Source organism: Rosa rugosa, chromosome 1 (assembly GCF_958449725.1).
Source record: "Rosa rugosa chromosome 1, drRosRugo1.1, whole genome shotgun sequence".
Classification (NCBI taxonomy): Eukaryota; Viridiplantae; Streptophyta; class Magnoliopsida; order Rosales; family Rosaceae; genus Rosa; species Rosa rugosa.
Genome location: NC_084820.1, coordinates 66,439,690 through 66,460,127, shown reverse-complemented (window position 1 = coordinate 66,460,127; position 20,438 = coordinate 66,439,690). Strand labels below are relative to the sequence as shown.

Below are 20,438 nucleotides of genomic sequence, written 5' to 3'. Positions count from 1 at the left end.
AAAATTTTACATACAATGGACCTTTTTAGTAGAGCTACTGGTCAGCAAATCAATTATCATAAGTCTACTCTTATTTTGCTCATAATGTTCCTAATGCTTCTAGAATTGCTATAAATAATATTCTTCAGATTCAACATAAGACTAATATTAGGAGATACCTTGGCATTAATAATATTATCTTCTGGAAAGATCTTATTAATTCCAAAGATCTGATCCTTAATATGCAAAAGAAGCTAGCTGGTTGGAAGACTACCACTTTATCTAAGGGTGGTAAGCTCACTCTGATTAAAGCAAATCTCTCAGGTATGCCTAACCATGTTTTATCCTGTTTTAAATGTCCTCATTCTATTACAAATGCTCTTGATAATGAATGTAGGAATTTTTTATGGGGTAATAAGTCTCATTATCCAATTGCTTGGTTTTCTGTTTGCACTCCTAAAGATAAGGGCGACTTAGGTATACGCTCTTCAAAGCACTTTAATCAGGAAGCTTTAGCTAAGTTAGGTTGGAAAGTTTTAACTGATCCTGATAATTGGTGGGTGAAACTAGTTAAAGATAAGTACCTTAGAAAGCATTCTTGTTGGACTGTTCAGAAGAAGGCTCATTCTTCTTTTGCTTGGAAAGGTATCCTTGACTCTAGACCTTTACTTACTAAAGGTATCGGATGGAACATCGGTAATGGCTCAAGTATCAATTTTTGGTTATTTAATTGGGTTTATCTTTTCCCACTCTTGGTGATAGTCAAAGACAAAATATTAACACGTCTGAGACTGTTGCAAATTATATTACAGACTCTCATTGGAATGAAACTAAACTAACGGTTTTACCTAGAGACATTGTTAAAAAAATTATGTCTACCCCTATTCCGTTCTTTCAACAGCAAGATGAAATGGTCTGGGGTCCTTCACGTAATGGTAAATTCTCCATTAAATCAGCTTCTTCTCTACTTACTCAAAATGTTTTTGCTCATTTCAAATCTAAACTATCAATGAAAATGTGGAGGGCAAAGTTACCTCCTAAAGTAAAAGTTTTTGCCTGGCAACTATTTCAAGAAAGGCTAATTACTAGAGATGGACCACATGATTACACGAATTTTTATGCATGTAATTGTATCTAAAACTATAAATAAGCAAATTTCTAAGTTAATTAATATGTGATTAATCTATTTTTATTTATTTTGTAGTAAATAAGCGAATTGGGTCTATGTAGAATTGGGTCTCATTACTTTTTTGTAATTTTATTTGGGAGTGGCCTTGGCTGCGTCCTCCACCCCACTTGTTTTGTTTTTGAGTTATCAATAAATTTCTGAAGGTGGGCTTTGAGCTAGCCCTCTTCTCGTTTTCCAAAAAAAAAAAAAAACGAAGTCACGGAAATCAAAAGAAAAATGGCGCAATATGGAGTTTTCAACTATTTTACCCTTTTATCGACGCTAGTCAATCATCGTCACTACTAGCAAGAAAGCGGAACTCTACAATCTATGTATATGTGATTTCGTGTGTGGAGGTGCTCAAGATCGGAGAAAAAGACAAAAAAAAAAAAGGAAAAGAAATATATAATGAAAAGGAGGAAAGAATGGTTAATTAAACATTTTTGTTTAAAAAACCTTGGCACGTGGGTTCTGTAGGAAACATAAAAGAAGGAAGAAAGTCACATGCTTAAGGCTTAATTAACCATTTGATTGATTAAGCATGGTTGCACGTGTTTTCTTTGGCTTACCCCATAAGCCACTGCCACGTAGCAGCTCATTTGTTTTCCTCTCTCTCCCAGCCACACACAGAGAAGACCAACTGCAGCAGTATATATATATGGGGAAAATTTTAAGAACAGTGCACGAAGTTTGGCCCACTATTAATTTTCGTACACGAAGTTACAAATTATGAACTTTGGTACACGAACATTTGTTCCCGACCAAAGACTTGTACACGACGTTAATGACGCCGTTAGAAGGTGTGAAACGTGGCAATTTTTGAGGGGTAAATCTGTCCTTTCACTGTTCATCTTCTCCAAACCTCTCTCCCCTCTCTCTGCGATATCAGATTTTTTTTTTTTCTTCTTCATACCTCAATACAAATTGTTCTTCTTCTTCGTTTGGATTCTACCATTTGTTTCCTTCTCACCCTTCTTGATCAACCCGAAATGCCAACCCATCAAATAAGGCCAAGCCAAATATAGTTCTAAACAGCCTTCCTGATCCCATAAACAAAATATAACAGTCCCTTCCTCAGAATGAGTTCCTCTCCACAAAGAACACCATAATCCTAATCCAACCCGAAACCAGCCTCCCATAAATCGAAACCAAAATAAGCACCTCCCATTTCCACAGTATCAATTTCCACAGATTCATCTCTCTCAAAACTCTTATAAAACGTTTTCTGGGAAATTCTTGCACAAAATCTCCACCTAACCAAAACAAACCAGAAACTAAGTCCTTACTGTAGGCGAATTTGGCTGCTCCGAACCATATACTGCACATTGCAAACACAAAAAGCAAGAGGTAACACAAATGAGAGAGAGAGAGATCCAGAACTAGAGTCACGAAATCGATTTCAAATCAGATCTGATACAAACAGAAGAAACAGATCTAAGTGAGTGTGAACGGAGTAGAGGCTTCACTCACCTTGAAAGCCATTGTGAATACCGAGAAGGAATAGAAGAGGCACGAGCATAGAAAGCAGAACCAGGTCTAAGACTCCTACCACCAAACCTTTCCATCTCTTCTTTCCGGCGTACGCCATCTCTCTCTCTCTCTCGCCGCCGTCGCCTCCTAATCCGATATCATACCACCGTAAATTTCCCCATCCACGGCGACGATTCCAACCGCAATCCACCGCAATTTCAGCTTCTCCTTCGTCTCTAGCTTCTTTTTCTTCTTCCGGTTCTCAAATGCGGCGAACCACTCTTGGCTGTGGAATCAAAAACCGACATGCCGTAAAAGGTGTGGTTCTTCTCCAGCATGTATCATTCAGATTCTTCCAGTGTGATTATGCAGCTTTCTCTTTCGCTTTGTCTATGTGAGAGTCTGTGTCACTGCAATTCAAATCAGCATCGATGCCTTGACGTTGATAACGTCATTAGGGACGGTGGTGGGGAGAGAGGGATGATCGGAGGGCTGAGAGAGGAGGAGGGTGTAGGAAGAAGAAGAGAGAGGAGGGATTATAGAGAAGGGTTGTGTGAAGGAGAAGAGAGATGGGTTTGCGGTGAAAACCCTATTCTACCCTTCATTATATGGATAATGGCATACCCACTGACGGGGTTATTGATGTCGTGTATAAAAAGTTGGTCGGGTTTATAAGTTCATGTACTAGAGTTCATAATTTGTAACTTCGTGTACAGAAATGCATAGTGGGCCCAACTTCATGTACTGTTCCTATTTCCCTATATATATATATTGATATTCAACCTATTCTCACCCGACGAGCAGCACCGCACACTCCATCCTCTCTTCTCTAATAGCCGCAACCCACCTCCATTTATCATTCCTTCTCATTTTCTCTCACCCATCACCTCACACTCTCTCCTCTTCCCTTCTTCATTTTTAATTTCAATCTTTTGGGATTGGACACTCAAGGCTTCAAGGAAATCATCATCAAGAGCACACATCCATTTTTGGGTAGTTGAGTGAAGAAATTAGTTGGATACTAGCCCATAGCTAGAAGCGGCCAAGCTAACTCTCCTCTCTCTTCCTTGTTATCTCTTTCATAATTTTTCTATGCTTTTGGTGATGTATTTGATAATGGGTTGTGAGTAGTTCAATTTGGGAGTTAGGGTTGTGAAGCCCTAACTCATCTTGTATAAATATTGATGCTTTAATTTTAATAAATACAATTTTCATTGTGTATGCTTTAAATCCGAATTTATTGGTCCTTAGAAGCATGTTTCTAGGCTTTGTCACCCTTTGAAATTATGTTGTGGGCAATTTTGATGATTAGATTGATAAATTGACAACTTATTAGTCTATGACATCTAGAATTTAAGGGTGGTAACCATTAGCTAGCTTAATTGTAGCTAAGCTTGCTTGGGTCTCTATTATCTTGCTCTCTAGGCCTCTAATTTTAGATATTGCGGCCTTGACTGGCGTAATGCCTAAGTTAGAGAGTTGATTGTGGCCATAATCGGCATAATCAATACACCGAAATGATAATTGGTTTAGTAGCCTTGACTGGTACTAGATACGGGACTTAACACAAATAGGAAATGCATGCATTTGTGAAATTGGCATCGATATTTGCAAGATAGTTAGTGTGAATCACCCGACACTCCCATGTTCCCATTAATTTGAAAATCCAAATTTAATTTCTTGCTTGATAATTAGTTGTTTGCTTTTATTTTAGTTTGCATTTAATTTAGTTAATTCCCAATTCAAAACTCCCGAACAAAATTCTACCTTCCATTGTGCATAACTCATTTGGGCTACAAGTTAGTGGCTTTGATTAGGCTTAGTGTGAACTAAGCCGAGCATTGCCGAGGCTTGGTGCCTTGTGAATATTATTTTACTTTATTTTATTTTTATTTTTCATTGTATACTTTTAAGTTATTCTAGCGCCAATTACCTAGGTTAGGTCCTCCACCTAATCCCCGAGGTACGATAACTAAGGTCCAAATACTTCTCTTACTTAATTGACACAATTCGTACGCTTGCGAGAGTATATGCATCAAGTCACCACATTTACACTAATCTTCCTATTGACAGAAGCTGCCCATTTTGTCATACTCATCTGGAAACTCAAGAACATTTGTTCTTTAAATGTGATTTTGCAAGACAGGTTTGGCAGCTAACTTTTCCTCATATTGACTTAGATACTTGGAATGCTTCTTTCATTGATTGATATAAGTTTCTTTTATCTTTTAAAATTTTTGATTCTGTTAATACTTTTACTGTAGCACTTTGCACTACTTATTCAGTTTGGAAAGCTCGTAATGACCTTATCTTTAGAGATAAAATACATAGTCCAATTCAAATAGTCCATGCTACAGCCTGTTATCTGTTTCTTTATGATTATTCCAATCCTAATCCTCCAAGAAGAAGTTGTTCTCAGACCTTAATTAAATGACAACCACCTCATACTAGTTTCTTGAAATTAAATTTTGATGGTTCAATTTTATAGAATCATAGTAGTGCAGGAGGCTTTGTTTTTAGGAATGCACAAGGTGAGCCTATTTTAGCAGCTGCAAACCACCTTGGCTCATATGATGTCCTTACTATTGAGGCTATGGCTCTTAGAGCAGGCTTGCATGTTGCTTGGTTGCATGGATTTTTCCAGATTGAAGTTGAAGGTGATTCTAAGCTTTTGATTGACAGTATAACTAGTTGCATTCAAACGCCCTGGAGAATCAAGCCCTTGGTTCAAGATATTCTCAAGTTGACCACTTTTCTCAACTCAGTTTTTTACGCATGTGAAGAGGGAAGCGAATTCCTTAGCTAATGTTATTGCCTCTGTTGGTCATCACGGTCCTGCTCAGAGTTGGAATAAATCTTTACCCCTAGCTGCTAGTCATGCGTTTTTGTTTGATGAGTTAGATCTTGGTTGTGTTAGAAAATTTGTTTTATAATTTTCTTTGCTTTGTGGAAAAAAAAAAACAATCAAATCAAGCGTGTCATACTGTAATCTTCAAACTTTACAAGATTCTGAAGTCTCTAAGCTTCTATTACCAGCAATACCTATATATCGCATTTAACACTTAAACAAATGACTCAAAACCAATTAAGCACTTCCTAGCTTTCCAAATAAGCCTACATGGATACATTTTAGAGGACAGGTGTGGGATAAGTGACTCACTTATCACAGCCATTCGTCCTTTTCACAACTAGACAATCCCCATTACGTTAAATGGCATCCTAGAAACTTCTCTCTTTAAAAAACGTACACAGAGGTCATTACCACAAATAGTACTGTTACATCACAGATGTGGCACACTGATTGTAGCATAAGCCACTTTCAAGGAGACATCAACAACCCACTAACTATTTTATTTCAGCTAAACTAAGAATATATAGATCTTGGTTTTGTCTAATCTTTAGGAATATTGGCACTGATGTCATATACTACTGGTAAGTAGGAGTTAGAAGACGCACTTGTTGATGTGTAATTGGTTTACAATTGTTGAGCTGGTGACAAAAAACGTGTCGGAACACTTGGATTCAGATTTCTTGATGGAAGGGTCAATTTCATGGAGACTGAAACAGAGATTTGGTTCAAAGATCTTGACCAGTGAGATCATCAATTGGAGTGCTTGCTGTTTCTCTCACTGATTCTGACATGTATATATGTAGAGGGAATTAGGCCATGCATTGATGAGCAGTATCCGAGTGATGGATAAATTAACAGAGAGAGATATACGCGAGGCATCGATTGAGAATCTACAAGTGAAATTGAGGAACATGGCAAGTGTGCTGGTGGGATGGGGCGGTGTTGCGGAAAAAGGGTGGAGGAAAGGTCCTTGGACTCATGAAGAGGATAAGCTGCTCAGTGAGCATGTCAATTTGCATGGAGAGGGAAGATGGAGTTCGGTTGCTAGGTGCACAGGTAATTACTTCATTCATTCAAAGTCTTTTAGTATCTTCTTGGCTAGTTAATTAATCCTAGTAAAATAGGAAATTGAAAACCTTTTTTTGTGTTATATTGGAGGGTAATTTGAACCCCCAACTCATCCTCACTCTCCCTCACCACCTGTGTCAGCTACTCCGAAGAGTTACAAAGTACAGACTTTTGGGGTCTTCATATTGTGTTAATTTTCAGATTTTATGATCATATATGGTTTTGTTTTTGTATGTTCATGATGAGTTGGGTTTTGTTGATCAGGGTTGAACAGGAGTGGGAAAAGTTGCAGACTTAGATGGGTGAATTATCTTAGGCCTGGACTGAAGAGAGGCCAGTTAACACCTCAGGAGGAAGGCATTATTATTGAATTGCATGCTTTATGGGGTAACAAGTAAGTAATGTCATTTGATACTAGACTGATCTTTTTCTCTAAAATAGATTTAAGTACTCTGTACTCACTTCTTTTATGTGCAATAATATTTGCAGGTGGTCTACAATTGCTAGATACTTGCCTGGGAGAACAGACAATGAGATAAAAAATTACTGGAGAACTCATTTCAAAAAGAAAGAGAAGTGCACCGAGAAGCAGCAAAAACGAAAAGCTCAAATCCTCAAAGAGAAGCAACAAGAAGAAGAAGAAGATATAAAGGATGATCAAGAAAACAAGAAAATAAAATCAGCCAGTACTAGTACTGCACCACAGGGACATAGTGAAGCCTTGGCCTGCAGCAGCGAATTACGAAATAATAATATGATCACTGATGAGCTGCAGCAGCTGGCACAGCCAACTCAAGAGATGAATGTTGTTTTTACATGCCCGAATATGGAGGAGGTTCAATGCTTACCTGCACTAGTGTCTATGAACCAATTAGGCGGTAGTACTACTAGTGCTGTTGAATCTACTATATGGTCATCGGAAAACACTACCATGATTAACATTGAATCAGAAGACGATCAAGGGTTTTGGGGACAACTCTGGAACCTAGACTATGATCATGGTCATGTACAAGCTAACTGCGTGGGACATCACACCAGTTATAGCAATAGTGAGTGCCGGAACAGTTTAGCCTTGCAGCAGAATCAAGCAATTACAGCTACATCTTCTGGAGCCATACACAATGAAGCTACTAGGGCTAACAATTTTTCCTGGGGAGAGGATATTCGTTCCTATAAGTACTTCTATAGCGGATCAGGCTACACATTCTAAGGAGGGTTATACCTAGCTGATTCATTATTGATGTTAATAAACTGGAACCGGAAGATTATTTATAATCATACTCTAGCCATAACACCATGAACTCATGCATGAAGCTGTATGCTGTACTTGTACTAGCTAGTACTGATTTCGATTTGCATAAGTAAATAACATTTTTCATAGAGTTGGACCTTTCTGTGGAGTCAATTCCCATATGTTCTTGATGTTTTTCATTTTAAAATTCCCTAAGGGACAGAAACTAAAATCGAATTAAAGAAATCTGGGTGTGTGTGTTTGGTGGGGTGGTAAGGCTTTGGTCTCATATATAAGAGGTCAAGAGTTCGAGCCCCATCAAGGGTGGGAATGGGGTGGGGTTTTTTTTTTAAAAAAAAAAAAAAAAAAAAAAAAAAAAAAAAAAAATTAAAGAAATCTAACATGAGGTGGCAACCGCAAAGGAATTCAGCTTCTATTTTATATCAAAACAAGTGGGGCAAATTCCATATGACCTAATTAATGTCAAAGCATGCTAGCTTGCTGATGATTGGGCATTTGAATATGAACTTAATCATCTAAAATTAGACATGGCATTCAAAGTGTTCTTTTTTGCTTCTTCTTTTGTTTGTGATCAGATGCAAATAATTGCTTCCTCCTTGTTTCTGTTTTTCATGGTTACATTTTCACCGAGTCTAAAGAGAAATAACAAAGTCTAAATACAGAAAAATTATATAAAAAATGAAGGAAAAAAAAATATTGGCCCATACAGGTCTCGAACCTGTGACCTTCGCGTTATTAGCACGACGCTCTAACCAGCTGAGCTAATAGGCCGTTGTTGATACGTGTTTCATATGATTTTTACATATTTTTGATAACCAATTCGGATAAAGTGTTTATACTTATCCGCCATTCTGGGAGCGGATAGCAAACAAAGAGGAGATGGACAACATAACTGCAAGCGAGCTGGCGGGTTTTGGAGTTGGAACTCTACTTCTCTGCGCCACCATTGCTGCTCCAAAGGTCGATGCTTTCATCTCTGGCTCTCAGCGCAGGTAATACACATTACCCATCTCTTAATTTTTCATCTTCCTAATGTGTACGTGACTCTTTATCTTCATCAATTTCAATTCTAGTTTCCAAAGATTGCATCTTTATGAGTCACTATGTGCATAGGGTAGGGCGTAATAATGAAATACGAAGATCAATGAAAACCCAATATTTGATTCTGCAAGTTCAATAAAAGTAATCAGTAAAATCTAGTGTCTTGTTGTTTCGAGCTCTACATGGTATTGGAAAACTCTACATGTTACATTTTGCAGTTCAATAGTAATTGCAAATGTGTGCTGAATATGTGACCTTTGGATTGATGTTCAGTTCTTTGGGAATGTGCAAGAGATGTGGTAATGTAAGGAGGATAGCATGCTCAACATGTAGAGGAACTGGATTGGTTAAGGAAGGTGGAGTAGCCGGTTTTAATCTCATTGATGACTTGTATCAATCGCTAGGGGGTGATGAATCGAAAGTAAGATCCATTGCTTGCACCAAATGTCAAGCTAAAGGTCATTTTAGCTGCCCTGATTGCTCTAAAACATAACTTGTTTGAGTTTCTGTATGTCATGTGAATCAAAGTTGTCTTCTGCCAGTTATGCTCTATTCAAAGTACGCGCTTTCTTCTCCTACAGTTACATTACTTCTTTTGGTTGTAAGTAGTGAAAGTGAAAAACAAGTTTATGAACCCAATTTTAGACTGGATATAAACAATGGTTGATAATTTCATATGTATGCATGGTAAAATCTTTTTCTATATCTTGTCATCTCTCACAGATAATATACTGAGAGTATTGCTTGTATTAAATTGGATAGTTTGCTAAACCTGTCGAGAGACTTTATACTACCGCAAATCTAGTGATATCAGTCAACATTACCTGCTCCTTAACAAGAAGAATCTCATGGTCAAGGTAGTATCGACTCCCTTGTGCCCTTTCTCCCTTTTGTGGTGTATTTGTGGTTGAAATCAGATATAAAGGAATTTTCTCCTTCAAGTACCTGGTGGTCAGAATGAAGCTAAAAACAAGTGGGGAGGGGCATATGTAGATTTCATCTAAGGATCTTCATATGTTATCAGTGGCTTACATTTTCTGAAGGTGTTCCTTCTCTTGCATGCTCTATCCACTAAAAGATATCCAAATTCAGTTGGATTTTGATGAGAAGGAGCATTGTGTGTCTTTTTGTTGATCTCCCACCACCACTAGTATAAATTTCAAGTACATAGCAGAGTGGCCATAATAGTGTCCTAAGAAAGAAGTTTTTGCCAAAGATAGCCCATACCTCGGATCAAAGTATATATACCCTTCAAATCGGCAGGAATATTCTGTCTTTGGATCAATTCTATGTTAGGTGCACATACAAACTTTATACGATTTGTATGTATTGAAATCGGTTGTGATTTTCCTACTACCATGGTAAGTAAAGCCGTATTCACTTTTACGCAATGTGATCATAGTAACTTCTGCAATACATGTCTTTAGTATACAGAAGTATGTAGATTTTGGTAGATTTCCAAGTCTCTCACCCTTCTTTATCGTTGTGCTTTCAGAAATACCTTTTTACAAGTTTTGCAACTTATAGCAATATCCCCTTTACTGGATTGGACAAGGCTTAAAGCATTATTTTGCTAGTGGGGAAAGCAAACCTGATTCATGATAATATGCATGAGCATATAGTTGGGAAGTGACAAGGCACCTTGAACCAGCTATTGCTCCATTGGTGAATGGATGAGCCAGAAATGAACTCCATGATGACCCTATTTGACTCATTTCACTGATTGGACATGTGCCAGTGTGCCACTATATCCCTCTATATTTGATTTTATAAAGAACACATACAACTGGTGGGAGAGAATTTCTAACCCATGGTTCAATTATGAACACTAAACTTCTATGAGAAATTTTTATTTATTTAATGTCTGTGATTTTACTCTGAGATACTAAACCAATCAGCCCGACGCAACAGACCATAAAAGCAACATTTACCATTAACAATTCGGAATCTGTGGATCATTTTCTGAGATTCTTGTTCACAAATTAGCCAAGAACCCTGGTAGACCCGAAAAAGCTAAGCACCATGAGAAGAAGATGCATTAGTTTTTTAAAACATGAAGAATTTTGGGTGGCCTCCTTTTTTTCTCTTCTTTTTGTTTTGCACGTACACTTTCTCCTTACTAATTGCAATTTAATGAACAAGAACCATTCAACTGTCAAGTCATATATCCTTCAAAAATGATCAGTACAACTGAAAAATTGTGTAGTCATTCGGTTACTTCTGCACAATACAGATGACAAAATGATGTTCATATATTATAACTAAGATATTATAGCCAAGAAAAAAAAAAAAAACTTAAAATGAACTGTAAATTACAAAGTTGAGTACGTAGAACCGAAGTTTCATACTTCTATAGTACACTCACTGAAGGAAGCGTTGGTGTCATTTCATTCTCTGTTTATAACCGTTAATCAGAACGTTGAACAACCTCTCTCTTAATACTAAGAATCAAATTGGATTACTTAATTCTCCTAATGGCATTGGGGTTGCCAATTTATGTTTTGCTGATGATTGTCTTATCTTTGCAAAGGCTACTAATACTGCTGCAAGAAAAATTTTACATACAATGGACCTTTTTAGTAGAGCTACTGGTCAGCAAATCAATTATCATAAGTCTACTCTTTATTTTGCTCATAATGTTCCTAATGCTTCTAGAATTGCTATAAATAATATTCTTCAGATTCAACATAAGACTAATATTAGGAGATACCTTGGCATTAATAATATTATCTTCTGGAAAGATCTTATTAATTCCAAAGATCTTATCCTTAATATGCAAAAGAAGCTAGCTGGTTGGAAGACTACCACTTTATCTAAGAGTGGTAAGCTCACTCTGATTAAAGCAAATCTCTCAGGTATGCCTAACCATGTTTTATCCTGTTTTAAATGTCCTCATTCTATTACAAATGCTCTTGATAATGAATGTAGGAATTTTTTATGGGGTAATAAGTCTCATTATCCAATTGCTTGGTCTTCTGTTTGCACTCCTAAAGATAAGGGCGACTTAGGTATACGCTCTTCAAAGCACTTTAATCAGGAAGCTTTAGCTAAGTTAGGTTGGAAAGTTTTAACTGATCCTGATAATTGGTGGGTGAAACTAGTTAAAGCTAAGTACCTTAGAAAGCATTCTTGTTGGACTGTTCAGAAGAAGGCTCATTCTTCTTTTGCTTGGAAAGGTATCCTTGACTCTAGACCTTTACTTACTAAAGGTATCGGATGGAACATCGGTAATGCCTCAAGTATCAATTTTTGGTTATTTAATTGGGTTTATCCTTTCCCACTCTTGGTGATAGTCAAAGACAAAATATTTACACGTCTGAGACTATTGCAGATTATATTACAGACTCTCATTGGAATGAAACTAAACTAACGGTTTTACCTAGAGACATTGTTAAAAAAATTATGTCTACCCCTATTCCGTTCTTTCAACAGCAAGATGAAATGGTCTGGGGTCCTTCACGTAATGGTAAATTCTCTATTAAATCAGCTTCTTCTCTACTTACTCAAAATGTTTTTGCTCATTTCAGATCTAAACTATTAATGAAAATGTGGAGGGCAAAGTTACCTCCTAAAGTAAAAGTTTTTGCCTGGCAACTATTTCAAGAAAGGCTAATTACTAGAGATGGACCACATGATTACACAAATTTTTATGCATGTAATTGTATCTAAAACTATAAATAAGCAAATTTCTAAGTTAATTAATATGTGATTAATCTATTTTTATTTATTTTGTAGTAAATAAGCGAATTGGGTCTATGTAGAATTGGGTCTCATTACTTTTTTGTAATTTTATTTGGGAGTGGCCTTGGCTGCGTCTAGCGCTGGGCATTTCTGACCGAATAATCGGTTACCGAACCGTCCGAACCGAAATAATCGGTGCGGTTTCCGAACCGAATACAAAGAACACAGAAAACTGGACGTGGGCCACCGAACCGGACAAATACGGGTCGGATCCGGGTTAAGGCCCAAAACCGACCGACTTAAACCGAACCGAATTAATTTAATTAAAATATATTTTTTATTAATTATTAAATAGGTGTCAAATATTTAGTGGCTGAAATCCGAGCCTTTCTAACCTCGACCACACCAAATCCTAAGTTCTAACCCTAAGTTCCCAATCAACTCGACCTCAATTCACTTTCAGTCTTTCTCAGTCTCTCGTTTCTGACTCTCTCAAGAGAACGGCGCTCTGCTCAATCTTCCCACCAGATCACCGATCGAGTATGGCTTCTCCTCTCTTCTCTTCTCTTCTCTAAATGTCGTTCTCTCACTTCTTTGTAATCTATAATCTATATCATTAACTCTTCTCTTATTTTCCTCAGTTGCAAAATCTCTTCAGTCTGCACAAGATCTCTGTCTCTCTAAGGCAAGTTCTCTAATCGAACTATGAACTTGTATGGCTGTATCTTTATATCTGTATATATCTTAAAATATATGTAAAGAGCATGGTTTTCTCATTTGCTAATTCAAAATTAGGGTTTACACTTTTCTGATTTGAAATTTACATCGAGTTTTTTGATGTTCAGTCCTATTTGTTTTACATGAGCTATTATTTGTGAAGAAGCTACTTCAAAAATATGTGTTTCTGTTTGCACTTGCAGGTAATGGAAGGGGCATCTGAGACTCCTAATTCCACTCCCATACCTACTCCAACTAATGGTTCTAGCATTGGAACAACTCCGACACCCACAGCCACTCCTACTCAGACGGTGGACCAAAGTCATCAACAAGGAGCTGCACCCCTTCCTCCAGTTTCAGAAGATCCTGATGGAACAACCAGGTACGCAGAACGGCAGAATGCAATTAGTTGGAACAATGTTTATGAATTTATGGTTGGAACAATGTATACTTGTGGTTGATTTGTTATTTCTTTATAACTTTATGGAATTGAACAGGTTTAGTAGTAGGAAGAACAAGTCAAAAGCTTGGGAGCACTTTGAGAGGGTGAAGAATCCGGATGGGACATTGAAGGTACCAGCTCGATCTAAATGCAAGTATTGCCCCCAAACATATGCATGCGACTCCAGATCAAATGGGACCACTTCAATGAGGAACCACATGCTGTTCCAGTGCAAGAAGTGTCCTCTGTTCGTCCCCAACAAAAAACAAAGGTACCTCACTTTTGAATCTGCGGAAAAGGGTGGGAATCTTGTTGCTGTGGGTTTTGATGACACAGTCTCTAGGTTAGCTTGTGCAAAAATGGTAATGAGGGATGAACTTGCTTTCAGTTTCGTTGAGGGTCAGGGCTTTATTGATTTTATGAAAGTAACACAGCCTTTATTTAAGTGCCCCTCTCGTAGAACACTAGCTAGAGATATTTGGAAACTTTATCAAGCTGAGAGGGAGAGGATTAGGGGGTTTATGGCTACTAGTGAGCAGAGGGTGTCACTAACAACGGACACTTGGACTTCGATCCAAAATGTCAACTACATGGTCTTAACAGCCCATTTTATAGATTCAAGCTGGGTTTTGCATAAGAGAATTTTAAATTTCTGTGTGATTCCCAATCATAAGGGCAAGACCATAGGGAAACTAGTCGAGAGTTGTTTGATTAAGTGGGGTATTGAGAAGGTTTTTTGCATTGTTGTTGATAATGCCTCTCCGAATCAAGTTGCCATTGATTATATGAAGGAGAAAATAGGAAATTGGCATGAATTGTTGTTGGGGGGCAGTTTCTTACATTTACGTTGCTGCTGCCACATTCTGAACCTCGTTGTGAGGGATGGAATGGAGGAGCTAGATGAGTCAATTGAGGGGATTAGGAACTGTGTGAAATATATTAGATCATCCCCGGCAAGGCTTGATAAGTTTAGGAAGTGTGCACTGCAAGAGAAGGTGGAACACCAAGGAGGAATTGTTCCTTTGGATGTCTGCACAAGGTGGAATTCCACCTATTTCATGTTAGATGTAGCATTTAAGTACAAGAAGGCTTTTGAGAGGTTAGAGGATGAAGATCAGCAGTTTGATTTTCAAGAGAGAATTGGTGGGAAAAAAAGATCGGGGCCTCCAAGGGGTGCTGATTGGGATAAAGCAGCTAGGCTAGTTAAATTTCTGAAAATTTTTTACGATGCTACATTGAAATTCAGTGCTGTTAAGTCTGTGACTGCAAATGAACCATTGTTGTGGATGTGTACTATTATCCAAGAGCTGGATAAGTGTACAAACTGTGATGATCCACTCATGGTGAGCATTGGGACATCGATGAAAAAAAAATTCGATAAGTATTGGGCGAAGCTTGAAGACCTCAATAAGATTTTGCTGATCGCTGTTCTCTTAGATCCAAGATACAAGTTATTGTATCTTCAGTATTTTTTCCCAAAGTTGCAATCAGACAAGGCACTGCAAGAAGTGATGATTGAAGAAGTGAAGAGTATCTTCATGCAGCTGTATACTCATTATGGAAATGAAGATCCAGTGGCTGCAGAGGCTTCATTGCATGCTACTCAGCCAAGAATGGAGGATTCAAGTGCTGCACAAGGTGTTGAGGACAGCCATGCGCAGAATCTGCGTCAATTCAAGTTGCTGAAGCAAGAAAAAGATGTCGTCGAGATAAAAAATGAGGTGGACAAGTACTTACTAGAAGCTTTAGAAGATCCGTCCAACGACAAGTTTGATGTTCTTGCCTGGTGGAAGGAGAATGCTCCGAGGTACCCCATACTTTCCCAAGTTGCCAAAGATGTCTTTGCTGTCCCTGCATCAACAGTTGCTAGTGAATCTGCGTTTAGCCTCGGCAAAAGGGTCGTTGACCCTTTTAGGTCATCTCTCACTCCAAGAATGGTTGAAGCTTTGGTATGCATGAGTGACTGGTTAAGGGCTGCAGGCTTTAATGCTTATAAGGAGCCTACTAAAGATGAATTGGATCTATACAATGAGCTGGAAAAGATGGAGAATGGTGAGGTTTCCATACTTAGCTTTATGTTTCAGTTTCTGTTTGACTTTAATTTTTCATACTTAACTATCTGTTTTAATTGTTTTCTCACTTTTTTGTGTTATATCAAGGGGTTACTGATGATGAGGATTAAGCTGGAGAGTTGTGGAAGCAAGCAAGCATTGAAGAGGTGGAATAGTGAAGACCTGCAGATTTGAACTTGCTTGTTTTTTTCTTTATTATTTCATTTACTTTGCTGTTGGTTCAAGTGTTGAACTTTGCCGGAAGCTCGAAACTGTGGAACTTTGGTTAAACTTTGCTTGTTGGCATCTGATGAAACTTTGTTGGTTTGTAATAGTTAGTTAGTTTGTTGGTTTGTAATAGTTAGCTAATTTCAACTGTTTGAGTGCTTTGTTGTTTAATGTTTTTGCAGTTCTCTCTTTTGGGTAGTAATTGCAGTTTTGTAGCTACTTTGAAACGTTGGAAATTGACTGATCATTTGCAACTAGTAATATAGTATGGGTCATTTGCAACTGATCATTTGCAACTGATCATTTTAAGGCCAAATAGTGAAACCGGTCCGCACCGAACCGGATTTCGGTGCAACCGAAAAATCCGGCCCATGAAAAAAAAAAGCGGTTGCGGTGTGGAAAACAGGTAAACCGTTTAATGCGGTTTCGATGCGGGTTGGGCTTCAAACCGACCCGTACCAAACCGTGCCCAGGCCTATTACAGTGTATGAAAGCATACAATATTTGAGACGAAGCAAAAAGGAAATCATGTTATGGTTGGTGCATTCAACTTTGTAGCAGATAAAAACAAAAAGGTTTTTTGTTGTATTCAACTTGATTGCAAAAAAAAAAAAAAATCAAAATTTCATATTTTCTCTATAAAAGTGTGAAGTAAAAATTCATTGTAGGTGACAAAAAAATTTAACAGAAATTTTAGAGAAATTTCGGACAAAATTTCGGTGTGAATTTTTAAATATATATTGTGTGTGTAGATATTTCGGAAATTAAGAATTTCGTGGAAATGTACGGAAAATTTCGGAAAATTTTGGGAAACTTCTGACGGAAATGATATAGCATATGAATTTCGTTTCGGTACTTCAAAATTACGGAAATTTCGGCAGTTTCGGAGAAATTTAAAACCTTAACCACAAGTGACAATGTCATTCTGTCCCTATAAACGTAAACAGGGGTGCCCAGTTCCATGAGTGAAAATATTCATGTCCCATATCCTGTGTCGACCTGTAGTCCGGTACTTGAAGCTCAAGACCATATCACCAGCCAAGCCAAACAAGTGCTTTCTTGCCAAAAAAAAAGCCAAACAAGTGCTTTACCCAGCACGCTTCCGACAAGACGTAGTCGATCAACGTCGCACCACCAATGTAACTCCGTTCCACCTCCGAGGCTCCGACACGTATGCGTACAGAATCTATAAACGCCGTTCGAAAGCGTCGCCATCAATCATACTCACGTCCGTCACCAGGCACTCTTCTGACCCCCAATGGACCAGTCGACACGTCTCGCTGTTCTTGCACTCCACCGGTGACAGTTGGCCCTTGGGAAACGGCAGGGTACGGTTTTCTCATCGGAACTAACATTTTGTGCTGGGAACATATATAAGACGGACCTTCGATGGCAACACGTGTTTGCCTGGGCAAAGCACTTGCCTTTCAGTCTTTAATCATAACACACCAAACTTTGATTCTATCTGTTCAAATTGTCTCTTCTGATTTGCCAAAAAATAAAAAAAAATTGTCTCTTGTTAATTGCAATCCTTAATATCAATTAATTATCAAAGATGGTTTACTTAATACTAGCTAGTGTTTACTTTCTTTTTCTTGGAAGAACGTACGATAATCTTCGTTATCAAGCTGGTCGACAAAATTAGTCGTTCGTATTAAGCTCTACTCTTGTTACGGACCAGTCGATTACACAACAAAATTGTGTAGACTTAGAACATAACTTATTTTTTTAACTCTCATATTAAATGACACTGCGTGTTGTCGATTATAAACTAAATTATTCGGATCACTTTCTCAAAAGTAGTAAACACTAACGTAGTTGAATAGAAACAATAGAGAAATTATTAATACGTTCTGAAATCTGTGTGCGTTCCTGAAGTTTGACCCTAATTCAGATCTTGACTTAAATTCTTTCGACCGATACAAAAAAGTAGAATTGATTTACTTTTCACGAATCAAATTAGGCTATAGCCTTTAATAATACGATGAGATGAGGAATAATAATTTAAATGGGGCCTACTGCATAATTGTACTCATGCATCTTCGGCTACCCATGCACGACTGTTGTCTACAACATAAAAAGTCCATCCTACCAGGCTACGAAACCATCCGTATGGACCGTCATGGATTCTTTTATTCCTTTAAAAGGAAATGGGTGTTAGGTCATAAACCTAATAACTATGTAATTTTTCTTCTCAGGAAATTATTCTGTACAATTCTCCATATGTGAAAAAATGATACATAATATCTCTAATTTTTTTAATTTTTTTTCCTTTTCTTTTTTCTACGGCCGCAAATAATTGCCTCACAATTTTTCACACACGTGTTCCATCAGTTGCGCAAGTTTTCAAAGAAAAAAATCACCACGTCTTTTCCTTTTTTAGTACTTGAGTTAATTGTGCTCCAACGTATGGGGCTTTGTACTCGGATATATACCACTTCATAAATATCCACATTATGTGAACTGACTATACAGCCGTAGAAATTGAATGCCCTTGTCTTTAAAATAAATTTGCACCATGGCCCAAGATGTGAAGCTAGTATATTTGTGGACTTTTTGACAAACAGAACTTTATATCTGCTTGTACTTCTATTTCTGATCAATGATCAAATGGTAATCGCCCTGGTATCTCATGCAAATTAATTAGTACTAGTAAAACCGCATGTAAAAGGAAGCCCCGACACAAGTGAGATCATCCATATGGAAAAAAAAATATATAAATAAGTCTTTTTTCATTCTATCAAATATTCGAGTATATGGTGAGCGAAAAAAATAATAGAACCATCATATTTATTCTTTCATTCATTCTTTTTAGGTAATACATAAGTAAAAGTTTCATCAATATCACATTTATGCATTTTCATAGCAAACTTTTTTCTTTTCTTTTTTAGAATTATTTTCATAGCAAACTTGAGATAATTAAACTTGTAAGGCTGAATATATATAATTTCAGTCTGGATCTGGGGAGGAGGGACATTTTAGTCTCGCCAACCATTTTCCTTTTATTTAAATTTTTATCGAAAAAGAAAATTGTCTTTAACGAATGGAGGGCAAACACGTGGAGATCCGTTTTAAGGTAGGTGACGACGTTGTCATACCTTGTGATACATTTGCTCTTTATAATTCGAGCAACTGGTTATTACTCTATGCCACGCGCCCTTGATGCGTGTAACAACTTGCAACAACTTTTTAATTAGAGGAGCAAAATGTCTCTTGTAACCCTGACCCTAATGGTTTATATTCCAACAAAGATGTCACCCAATCATCTTATAGATGGCTTTAGCCTTCAGATCTACCCTATGGCCGTGTTTGTTACACAGAACTGTCATCGCCCACCTTAATTTCTATAAGAGTCCTGGACTCCTCTAGCCTGGCTTATGTTATTCTAGTACTTGACTCATGTTTGGTGATGACAGGACTATCATTGATACTTCCTCTTCAATGCTGCAAACTTCTTCGAGAGTTTAATCATCTCCAGATGAGCGTTCCTGTGAAGTTCCTCAAAATCTTGGTGAAGTTCCACTCCGAAAGCGAAGAAAGCCTCTCCGACTCCATCGAAACCCTTCCCCAGGATCGCAATCATCTCAGATTTGGTCTGAATCTGAGCTTCATCTTCGTCTTCGTCGGTGCTTCCAGCCCATAATCTGAGACCCATCGATTGATTACCGGATACAGCTGTGGGTCTCGGCCGGCGTTGAGCCGTTGAGGATTTGAATCTGACGCCTGGAAATGTAGAGGCAATAGAGGGAGGAGGAAGAAGAGGCCTCTGGTTTTGGGGGTTAAGGTCTGGTGAGGAAACTGAGAACTGAGAATGAGGGATTCTTAGCTTGCATAGAATCATCCTAGTGTTGGGTGTTCTTCTATTGTGCGATCTGCCCAGTGGCTGATCCGAAATGAAATTGGGGGAGAGAGAGAGAGCAGGGTCGTGAGAGAGAGAGAGAGAGTGAGAATGATGAATAGTGGAGTAGAAGGAGGCTTGCACAATCCCATGGTTTTCGGTGGGTTTGTGGTAGAAGGTGTTGGGGCTGCTGTTGGGACTGTGGAGTCTCATTAAAAATAGTCCTCCTTGCTGCCAAACATGGGATAACTGGGATTAGACTAGATAAGGATGTCCAATCCCATCCAATCCCATGAAACAAACATAGCCATATATGTGTTGTCACATGCATACGTTTTCAATCATAATTAAGATAGATACATATTTTGAAATATTAGACTAAAAGTAGAATAAATGTAGATGCGAAGATATTCAACTAATGTAGATGCGACACAACTATGTAAATAGAGAGGTTAATAATAACCTTCAATTTTGTACCCGCCGACGAGGTTGTAAACATCTTTACGCCACATCCAAACAGAGTTGAAGAAGCTGGGGAAGAAACAGATCATGTGATTTAATAGAGAAGGGCAAAGTTGGAAAGTTAAAAGGTTCAAAGAAACTAGGCAAAAGTGTTACCTCTTAGGCCTAAATAAATAAAACACTCTTTTCC

At 37.9% G+C, this 20,438-nt stretch overlaps 2 protein-coding genes and 1 non-coding gene across 3 annotated transcripts; 2 read left to right on the top strand and 1 right to left on the bottom strand.

The window, feature by feature from the left end:
- Positions 1-6,115: 6,115 nt before the first annotated feature.
- LOC133745292 (transcription factor MYB23-like) lies at positions 6,116-7,918 on the top strand. The gene is made up of 3 exons (XM_062173353.1): positions 6,116-6,524; positions 6,801-6,930; positions 7,026-7,918. Exons 1-3 carry the CDS (start codon positions 6,293-6,295, stop codon positions 7,744-7,746), a joined length of 1,083 nt encoding a protein of 360 aa, XP_062029337.1. The 5' UTR covers positions 6,116-6,292; the 3' UTR covers positions 7,747-7,918.
- A 567-nt stretch (positions 7,919-8,485) lies between these two features.
- TRNAI-AAU (transfer RNA isoleucine (anticodon AAU)) lies at positions 8,486-8,559 on the bottom strand. The gene has a single exon. It is a non-coding gene; the product is annotated as a tRNA-Ile (tRNA).
- A 63-nt stretch (positions 8,560-8,622) lies between these two features.
- On the top strand, positions 8,623-9,532 carry LOC133745301 (uncharacterized). The gene is made up of 2 exons (XM_062173366.1): positions 8,623-8,780; positions 9,103-9,532. The coding sequence occupies exons 1-2, from the start codon at positions 8,668-8,670 to the stop codon at positions 9,320-9,322; spliced, it is 333 nt and encodes a 110-aa protein (XP_062029350.1). The 5' UTR covers positions 8,623-8,667; the 3' UTR covers positions 9,323-9,532.
- Positions 9,533-20,438: the final 10,906 nt, after the last annotated feature.